The following is an 11,094-nucleotide window of genomic DNA, read 5'->3' as shown; positions in this document are numbered from 1 at the left end:
TTACAATGTTTATTAATACAATAAATACATATCATTCTCGCTCTCGCCTTCTCTGATATAAAATCTCATGTGCTCTTACGTTTATGTGTTTCAACAAACACATGCTTGTAAGGCACAATGCTTCCTTTTTCTGCTTCCTGCAATGTGACATGATATAAAAAATTGATTAATAAGTATACAGAAATACTCACAAATTTGATAATATATATATATATATGACTTACCATTTTCTTCTGGTGACTCCTAAAAGTCCTAGATCCACCTGTGTGTAGATGCGTATTAGGGATCACTGGTGCAGACACTGTGTCTTAAATAATCATCTTTGGGGCACTTAAGTCTTTACAACCACTCATTTTCTAGAATCGTCATTTTTTTTGCACCAATAGAGGAGAGGGTAATTAAGTCTTTGCAATCGCATCAAACTCTAATGCTAATTAATGCTGACAAACATGGGGATACGAGACGCACATGCTTACATACATGGTGCTCTTTGGGCCCCCGGAACATGAGATGTAGCTAACTGCCCTGTTCGGGGGGAGGGGGGGACATATAACCTGCTTCGATAAAACACCCCCTTGGATAAATGGGCAATATGACAGCAGAGGAGCTTGAGTTTTAAATTCACTTGTTGCAGGTCGCTTCATACTGGTACCTTTGCTGCTGGATGGGTGCAAGAATATTCATTCCTTTTATACTTATTCATTGCAACGAAATAAAAAGAGGGTTTTTTTTTTTGGTTGATTAACAGTAACACTCTGAGGAGTTCGAATCAGGTGCAATCGCATGGCACAAATTTTGTGCATTAAGCACCTGATCGCCCTCCATCAGGCCTTGGCCCCACAACTGACAGGCCTGTCCTCAAGATGGAGGGTGACCTGCAGGTTAATGCACAAATATTTGTGCAATCATATATCTTCTTGCCACGGGGAGTAGGTCTCTGACCAAGTCCAATAAACCAGTGATTGCAACAGAATAGGTAGGACTGGTACCGTGGTTGGCAGGGGATTGCAGGTTCAAAACCCAGTGGTACACTGAATAATAACTGGTGGAGGTCTGCCTAACCTAATTTTGTCAGTATGGGTATCGGCCCGGAATCTTTGGGCAATGGATTCAGCTGTATCGGCCCATACTGATACTCAGCTGAATTGTTCTGTATCGGCCTAAAAATAATAAAAATATTTATAATAGCAATTCTAAATCATTATAATTAAGAACATCAAATAATAAAACCAAGTTAAAATTGAAACATAATGCAATTAATGACAAATTTTAAAAGAAAGAGAACCCAAGTGAATACAAAATAAGTAATAGATAAAACACCCTTTTATGAATGTTGTTGAAATGTGGTGTTGGCTTTGTCTTCATCACTGCTCCGGTACTCCAAAACAACAAAGGTTGTTGGAGAAACTGAAACACACTGCTCCCAAACAGCCAGAGGATGTTGGAGACATCTTCAAATCAAGGCTCCCAAACAAAGCCATACATTCATTGGCATACTAACTGGAATTCGTTACACATAAAGGTTTGCATAAATTTCATCTAAAGAGATTGCCTAGTGACTAGCATCAAGCGCACAGTAATTACATTTTAACCTGAAGGCCTTTTGCAAATTACTTGGATGTTGATTGATCAAGCTCATCCTTTTACACATGGGAATCAACAATTACAGTGCAATAAAAGATAAAAAGCTTGCGCACATCTTAGAAACCCAAATCGAAACTTCCAGGAACTGTATATTTTCATCAAGCTCATCCTTTTATACAACATGGGAATCAGCAATCATAATGCAATAGAAAAGCTTGTGCACATTTCGGTTAAGAGGAGCCTACATTGAAACCCTCTCAATACTCTCTCATGTTATTTCAAATATGTAGTCTTAAGAAAGATATACACGAGGATGCCACACAAAATGACAAAAAGAAAAATATAGCTACAAGGTTTAGCAAAGGGCTTTGGTAGCCTTAATTGATTAAGTTTTTTCAAGTGGCTTGGTAAACATATCTACAAATACCAACTTAGTAACAAGAATCTCATAGGCCACTACTTCCCTAATATAATGAAAATTGATCTTGATATGTTTAGACCAAGTTATGAAAGACAGAACTAACTGTCATATGCATGGCACTTATGTTATCATAGTGAAGAGCAAGAGTTATTTCAACACAAATCCCAATATCACAAACAATTGAAAGGATCCAAGTAAGATCAACGGCAATAGATGCCATAGATCGGTATTCTGCCTCTGCACTTAAACTAGCCACGATATTATACTTCTTGACACTCCAAGATATGCACTTAGCTTCAAGAAAGGTACAAAAGGCAGTTGTAGATCTTCTTGTTTGTTGGCATCCTGCCTAATCAAAGTCTTAAAAAGCATAAAGATCTAGCAAACTTTAAGACAAAATTTGTAATACAAAATCAATCGTCCCCTTAACATATCACAGGATTCTCTAAACAACCTGATAATGTCCATCTAATTGTTCATGCATAAACTAACAAACATAATTAATATTAAACGATAATTCAAGTTGAGTAATAGTAAGATATTGTAAAGCTCCCACGATGCTATGATATAAAATGGGATTTTCAAAATTTTTATCACGAGTATCAAGTTTTTTTCATTTTTTTGCCCATGTGAATGCTCAAGGGTTTGCAGTTGTGCATCTGTGCCGGTCCAGAATATTATGAGCATACTTCGTTTGGCATAAAAAAGAGTCCATCTGTATAAATGCCTTCTATTTCATGAAAAATGTGTAACTTTCACAAGAAATTCTCCTTTCAACTTCTTGTGAAAGGGGTCAATCTAAGATATATTATGAACCATGTCATCTACATGGATGAGTAAAATTAGGCAATCTCCTTTCATATGAAAAGTAAACATAAACGGATCTAAAAAACTTCTTCTAAACCCATACTAAAAAAGTGTACTCAACTACTCAAACCAGGCACGTGAGGCCTGTTTGAACTCATCCAAAGCCTTCATGAGCATACACATGTCCAAGTAAATATTTATCCTCATATCTAGGAGGTTGTTGCATGAACATAGTTTTATGCAGAGATCCATGAAGCAAAGTGTTTTTAATATTAAGTTGCCTAGCATCCCAATTTTTCACGGTGGCTACTGTCAAAATAGTACGAATACTAGCAGGATGGATCAAAAGAGAGAAAGTTTCTCTAAAATCAACTACGAGCAACTAGCCTGGCTTTCAAACATTTTAAATTCACATCGGGTTTGAGTTCGGTTTTGAAGACCCACTTTAACCCTACAATGTTCATAGAAGGCTTCCAATATTAGACTAACTCCCAGGTGTCATAATTGGAGGCCAGGGCTGCTATCTCCTCATCCATAGCAAATTTTCATCCCGGATGAGAAAGCACCTCTCTAATACTTTTGAGTTCTTTGAGAATGGCTTCATAAAGCTTATGAAGATTGGCAAACCTAGGGTATGACTTGAAGATATCAATCATCCCTCAGGTCACCAGAGTGCATCCTTGGCTTTCAACGGGGTTCAACGTTATCCTGATTTTCATTTTGATCAGTGCCATCATTTTAAGGATTATTATCATGGTTTTCCATGCCATTTTCATTTTAAAATACTTCCTCATTTTGAATATTTTTCTCATTGTCAAAACTTTGAATTCAAACGGGATTTTGAGGGGCTTCACTACTATCATTCATGAAAGAATGGCCATCGTGTCCTTTATCATCATGAACATGGGTTGGTGGGTCAAACTCAATGACGAGTTGGTCATTTTTGTCACCATTATTTTCTTCCTAATTCCCAATCCTCGAAGCTTGAAAAATCGTCACCTATATTTTCATTTTAATAAAATGAAGTTGGATCTTTAAACAACAGTTTTTTTTTCATCGAAAACAATATATCTCAATATGTATATCCGACAAATCTCATGATAAAAACATTTGTAAACTTTGTATTTTGGACTGTAGCCATAAAAAATGCATGAAAGTGATTTATGATCAAACTTATCATGAGCATATCCTCTCAAGTTTGGAAAGCAATGACACCCTAAAATACAAAATTCTACTTAGTTTGGATACTTGCCAAAAAAGTTTGAAATATGGAGATTGCATGTCATGGGTTGAAGTAGACAACCTGTTCGAGAAAAACTATTATGGAAAAAATTAAACTAAAAAAAACTTAGGAATTTCAGCATGTCGTTAGACCCAACTCATTACATTGTAATGTTTTCTTTCTGCAATTCCATTTTGTTTGAGTCTTGGGACAAAGAGATATGTTTTTTTATTCTTAAACCATTCAAATATTCCAATAAAATTTTCATTCATATATTCTCCTTCATCCTGTCTGAAAAACTTTGATCTTCTCAAATTAATGTTCAACATATTTTAAAAAAAAACTGATTTTGCCTCGACTGATATAACCATGTGAATCAGAGTGTTTTTATCCACAAAAATAATATAAAATTTATAGTTCTCACCCTATGAGGCTGGTCCCCAAATGTCTGAGTGAATCTTACTACGGGGTTCACTACTTATTTCATCATAATCAAGGAAAGATAATCCACATGCCTTTTCTGTTTGACAAACAAAACCAAAAGAGTTTTTTCTTATTATTAAAAATAACATCAATAAAATATCTATTTTTGATATATCAAACTGTTGTCATTTATGGATGTCCGAGCTGTTGGTGCCAGTTGTTATCTGAAACTTTTCTGAACAAATTTTAAAAGAGAGCCGTGTATCCCTCATCCATGACGATAGACGCCACCACGTTTACTTTTTATGGTTTTTGTCTTGTTCGTCTTCTTGTCCTTTAATAGATAATCAGACCAAGAAATTTTGAATGAATATTGTAAATCATGAGTTCATTGACTTGCTGAAATAAAACCCTTCTTAAGGCTAAGCACATACAAAACATTCTTTAGAGGAATATCAGCGCTTTATGAATGTATTTTCCCTTCTCCAACATGGGTAATAGAAATCTTTTGTCCATTTACAACCTTTACCAAATGATTGTCAGTGTAAGGAATAAAGTTTTGGAGCTTACCTTCCTTTCTGGTCGTATGAGTCGAGCAAGTAGTTACTTTTCAGTTTTCTAACAATCCAATAAACCAAAAAGGACTCACGGGTAGGGGTGGCAATTTCTGACACAACCCGCCAACCCGACCCGCCGCCTCTTAGGCGGGTTCGGGTTGGGCTTAAGCCAACCCGTTTAATAAACGGGTCGACCCGTGTAACCCGTTTATTAAACAGGTCGGGTTCGGGTTGGGGGTATGCAAACCCGCCAACCCGGCTGACCGACCCGTCAACCCGACCCGCCAACCTGAAAACCCGTTTACCCAACCCATTTATTAAATGGGTTGGCGGGTCATGTCGGGTTACCCGTTTATTAAACGGGTCGGGTTCGTGTTTGCCACAGCCGACCCGTTTAATAAACGGGTCGGGTTCAGGTTGAGGTATGCTGACACGCCAACCCGACCCGATTGCCACCCCTACTCACGGGTGTAAACCTAAGGTAACTATTTGACAGTTTACAGAAAATGTTTGGCCTATATTTGAAATTTCAAAAAACGTGTAACCCATATTTAAAATTAAGGGGAATAGGTTAGCCCTAAATGAAATTTTCCAAAATAACCAGCAGCAAATATATATTCCTAGCATCCTGGACCAAGGAGAAGGCATCAACCTACTCACTAGTGGATCATGGGTAATGAACCAAAAAGGAGACTTCCATACAATTCAAGCACGAAATGCTTAGTAGAGCAAAACCAGACATATTCTAACTTAACCAACCTAATTTTATAAAATGCAGCGCCCACACAGCCACCCATCTTGGCATTTCTCGAGATGGGCAACATCTCATCTCGAGAAATGTTGAGATGGGTGGCATATTTTAGCTTTTTTAAGAGTACATAAGCATTAATGATATGTGGCTCGTTTTTCTCTATCTGACGCCATATTTATTGACCTGAAGCCTGATTCAGAATTTTTGCTAAAGGAGGTTAGAAAAAAAAAAATTGAGCTTATGTTTGAAGCCCGATGTGCAGTTAAGAGCCGATTTGTTTAGGTTTAGAGTTGTCACCCTTGCCTTGTATAAATTCATTCTTTCTTTCTGTCAAAAAAGAACAAGTTTTTTTTCTTTAGGCGGTAGTGATTTTTTTACTCTTTCTGAGAGATCTGAGGAGAGTTTTTTTCACGTAAATCGTAACACTTCTGTACCTTATACCAGTTAAGTTAGGGAGAGCAACCCATTGACAGACTGATAATCTAGCTGCAGAAAATAAAATTCAGAACATCTCAGCAGGAACACACCAGAGTACAAAGCGGAAAAGACACACAAAAATGGACAAGAGCACAAATAAATAAACACGTTTGCTGCAATGGGTGCCTTATTCAACTCATCATAGTACGAAAACCCAAATGTCACCAAAGAAATGATGAAGCAAGCAACCCCAACATGACGTAGAGGCTCAATGGCCAGCCCCAACTTGCTCCTTGCAGGCGTAAAGCAGCGGTTGAAGGACTCCCAGTCGGTGACGTAGCTGCAGGATTTCATCAAAGGGATTGTTTACCTTAAAATAGTGTCAAGGGAGAGATGTAGGTAATAATGTTGAAGTTCATATAAATTATTCAAGAGAAAAAGTATTAGCCCACATTTCACACGAAAAGTGAGAGTGGGAATCATTCTACCCTTTTTCGTTAGGTCATTCTTAAGACCTTTCAGAAATCATAGTAGTAGGTGTTTTTTGCCCCCATCTGAACCAGTAAATGCGTTTCTTTTAGAAAATAGATATTTTATTCAGTATTTTTCATGCCCAAATGTACTTTTTGAAGAGATAGAATCAAGGGATGATATTGCACTAAAATTTGATGATAGATATTCGTGGTTTTTCGTTTAAACTAATTCGATCCAAAGCATGGTTTTCAGTAGATAAACAATGATAAGCACATTTACCTGTTCAGTTTGAGAAAAAACACCTGCAACTATGACATTTGAAAGGTCTTAATAGTAACTTAAAAAGAAATGATCATGCTGGACACTTTTTTTTTATATTTACACCAAGAAACCACCTCCAGGCTCGGATACCTAACTGAGCTGGCTCTACCTCGCTGTCCTGGCAGCCTAAAAGCCCGTGAGCTTACCCCTTGTCATGCTGACACCTATGGACAACGTTCCAGCCATGTAAACCTGTGACACCCCAGGGAACCTGCTTGGCCATACTGGAAGGGGGGTGCCCACATGGGGGTTCGAACTCAGAACAGGGAGACTATCTCCCTATTACCAAGCCCGATACCATGTGGGCATCTCCTTGGGGTCCAAAATTTTAATTTTGAAGTCAAAAGTAACATGGCTTTTGGTTAAAACTACTAAAGGACCCTTATCTTGGCCTTTTAAAATTTAATTTGACTATTTTTGGTCTTACAAAAACAAAAGCCTAATCCATCTTTCAAATAACTACATATTTCCAAAAGGGAAGGTATTTGCTACCCCTAGAAAATTTGGCATATTGTTAAGTCGTGTATTTTTCAACCCATACGAAATCCCAGATGCGTGTTGCAGAAACAAGATTCAGGGGCTGCTTTCTACTAAACCAAACATGTAGATCACGTCTATAGAAGGTTAAATATCAATAATAATTACAAATTTTCACAGAAGGTTCCTTACCTACGAGGGTAGCAAACATTACCTTTCCAAAAATGCAAAACTTTTTAGAGTGTACAGGAATTTCCATCAATTGAATGCGGATAAGATACATAAAAACATAAAACAGATTATAAAGGGTATACAAAAGTGTTTTTATCCAGTTAATATTGCTCTAAAAATGAGATATTTTCAAAGTAGATGACATTTTGAAACTATGCATTTTTAGGAATTCCCCATAATATTTTCAAAATCTCACCGATATTTTTCTAAACAGGAACTTTAGGTAAACAGGAAGCGCCCCAAGAGGGTTGGCTTAATGGGTTGGGGCCTTGATTGCCAGAGAGACAGTCAAGGTCCTATTCTCATGGGCGTCGCCCTGCGCTAGCCATTCTGCTCAAGCCAATGGCTAGCATAGGCCCTGGGAACAGAGGTCTTAGCTTCGGAGTTTTAACCTGCTTGCATGTTGACGGTAGGTATTGCAGGCCCGCATATTTTTGGGGTTTGGTTGATATTTTTCGTGAAAAAAGTGAGCAGCAGCAGATTTTTTCTGAAAAATTTTCATTTGACAAATGAGAGTGATACGGCTTTCTGAATGTTTTTGGGGGCGATATATGTGTCCTAAGTATAATGGGCTCAGTGAAATCTCTTTATTTCTCATTTCAGGTCAAATACGATGAAATTACTTAAAAATACCTTATAATTTTATTTAAAAAAAAAATATAGATTAGTCATATAAATTCTATTGTAAGTACAAAGTGAATAGCTCAGGATGTTCAATCGTCCTGTGAGTGTGGTTTCTTCCAGTTATAAATTAAAAAATGGTAAGCAGGAAGCACTCACGGGTAGAAGCAGGGCACGTTGATCGGTTGACCAAGGCAGTGAGGATGCTCTGATTTGTATAACCAGCATAAGAGCACACGCTCGCTTCACAGGCACCAGCAGCCGTCGAATTCCCGATCACCATCTCTGTGCCATTGCACTTCATGGAGAAGCACGAAGAATTCTTGCCCACATGATTAGGCACACAATCTAATCTGGATATCACCAAAACCAACAAAAAAAAATAATAACACCCCCAAAAGAAATCAGCAACCCAACACAAACCCTCCTCAAAAGACAACACCAACATGACGAAATTCAATCTGCCCCCAGTAAAAGAAAAAAAACGAGGGTATTAGGATTTTACTGCCAGGAAGAGCTGCTACATTGGCAGAGGACGCAGTTTTTAGCAGTAAATGCGTAGCTTCCATTAGCCACCGCCAAAGAACTGTCCAACGACGCATTCTGGATCTCAGAAGAGCAAACTACAACACAGTTCAATCTGTTAGAAGCTTGCAACGTTATCTTCAACACAAATATGGATGAGAACTGCTCTAGGATAAAAGAATTCCGTTTTACCACGTTAATCTTGCGATGAAATCACGATATTTAATCACAAGGGTTGTGAAAAAAATTGACAGCAAAATACAGCAAGAAGCCGCAGAATCACGAGCTACAGGGAGACAAGACAACGGGTAGCATCGGACCCCAGCTAAGCGAATAGGGTGGATTTGGTCATTTCACAATCGCAACTTTACCTTCGAAATCAAACCCGCCCGGGATCGTGCTTCAGTTCACCAAAATCGCGTTTTTTTTTGGGTTTTCTTTTCTGTTCTGTTAACTAAAAAAAAAACTCACAACCAAACGGGCACCTGTGGGAAACAAGAAGCCGGGGGCGAAGTGATCTCTCTCTCTCTCTCTCTCTCTCTCTCTCTCTCTCTCTCTCTCTCTCACCTCTGAGGGGGACGTCGAGCACCTGATCGGCCTGGAGGTCCTTGGGGTCGGCGATGCTGTTGAGCCTCATGAGCTCCGACTGGTTGGTGCCGAACTCCGCAGCGATTCCGGCGAGGTCGCTGCCCTTCGCCACCACGTGGGCGTAGTGCGTGACTGGGAAGCCCTCTCCGCCCTGGTCGCAGCTGCAGGGGAGCGGGATCAACAGCTTCTGCCCGGGAAAGATCTTGTTGGGATCCGTGATGTTGTTCACGTCGACGATGGACTGGTACTGGAGGAGGCCGGAGAACACCTGCCTGGCGATGAGGTCGAGGTATTGGTCGGGCTTCACGAAGTACACTGGCAAGTGGTCGGAGTAGCCGGTGTTGTTGGAGCAGAGGCAGGGGATGGGCACCCGCACCGTCTCGGAGGCGTTGATCTTGTGGTGCTTGGAGGTGTTGAAGGGCAGGGAGTTTGGACCGAGCAGGGAGGAGTGGGACTTGAGGCCGAACAGAGTGGCGATGGCGGAGAGGGTTGTTGCGTTCTTTGGGGCGTAACCCACCAAGGCTTGACATTTTTTGGTGGTGGTGCTGCTGCAGTTGAACCCCAAGGCGGCGACGCTGGTGGCGAGGGTAGAGACGAGCAGGAAGGTGAGCAAAAGCAAGGCGGGATTCATGAGAGCACCAGACGACGTTCTCACCACGCTCCCCATCGGTCTATCTCTCTCTCTTATTTTTGGTTTACAAAAGAATGGTGGTGCTATTTACGTAAGTAGCTTTTGTGCGAAGCAGGTTATATGTTTCCCCCAAACAGGGCAGTTAGCTACATCTCATGATCGGGTCCCAAAGAGCACCACGTATGTAAGCATGTGCGTCTCGTATCCTCATGTTTGTCACCATTAATTAGCATTGGAGTTTGATGCGATTGCAAAGACTTAAGTACCCTCTCCTTCATTGGTGCAAAAAAAAAAATGACGGTTCTTGAAAAGAAGTGGTTGTAAAGACTTAAGTGCCCCGAAGATGATTATTTAAGACTCAGTCTCTGCACTGCAGGATTATCCGAGAAAGAAATCTCTTCTGGAGGAGGCCATGAACATCAACCCTCTTACACTCTCTCTCTCCTTTCTATTTCTGCTTCTGTGCACATCCATTAGAAGATCATAAATTGCTCCATCAAGCACCGATTGACCTGCACATTGACTGTTGTAGAGCCTGATTCAAAGTTTTTACCCTTACAGGAGGAGGGTTTGGGGGTTCATCCCAGCGTGGGTAGCATCATTCAACTCTCTCTCTCTCCCTTCTATTTCTGCTTCTGTGCACATCCATTAGAAGATCATACATTGCTCCATCAAGCACCGACTGACCTGCACATTTACTGTTGTGGAGCCTGATTCAAAGTTTTTACCCTTATAGGAGGAGGGTCTGGGGGCTCCTCCCAACGTGGGTAGCATCATTCAACTTGAAGAGTTGTGGAGTCTGATTTAAAGTTTTTACTCTTACAGAAAGGGGGGTCTGAGAGCTCCTCCCAGTGTGGGTAGCATCATTCAACTTGAAGAGTTATGGAGTCTGATTCAAAGCTTTTACCCTTACATAAGGGGGGTCTGAGGGCTCCTCCCAGCGTGTTCATGGCCTTTTGCCCTTACAGAATGGGGGATTTACATTTCGTAGAACACCCGTCACCGGAACGAGATGAACACCCGTCACCGGAACGACGGCTCCAC

General features: G+C 40.1%; 1 protein-coding gene across 1 annotated transcript; it reads right to left on the bottom strand.

The window, feature by feature from the left end:
• Positions 1 to 6,214: 6,214 nt before the first annotated feature.
• LOC149817753 (lysM domain-containing GPI-anchored protein 2-like) lies at positions 6,215 to 10,106 on the bottom strand. Its single transcript, XM_089984030.1, has 4 exons — positions 9,399 to 10,106; positions 8,812 to 8,929; positions 8,466 to 8,659; positions 6,215 to 6,522 (listed from the first exon to the last, which is right to left on the bottom strand). Exons 1-4 carry the CDS (start codon positions 10,084 to 10,086, stop codon positions 6,404 to 6,406), a joined length of 1,119 nt encoding a protein of 372 aa, XP_089840156.1. The 5' UTR covers positions 10,087 to 10,106; the 3' UTR covers positions 6,215 to 6,403.
• Between the last annotated feature and the right edge of the window lie 988 nt (positions 10,107 to 11,094).

The sequence above is a fragment of the Nuphar pumila genome, chromosome 13 (assembly GCF_984573655.1).
Source record: "Nuphar pumila chromosome 13, dmNupPumi1.hap1.1, whole genome shotgun sequence".
NCBI lineage: Eukaryota > Viridiplantae > Streptophyta > Magnoliopsida > Nymphaeales > Nymphaeaceae > Nuphar > Nuphar pumila.
This window is presented reverse-complemented; position numbering and strand designations above follow the sequence as displayed.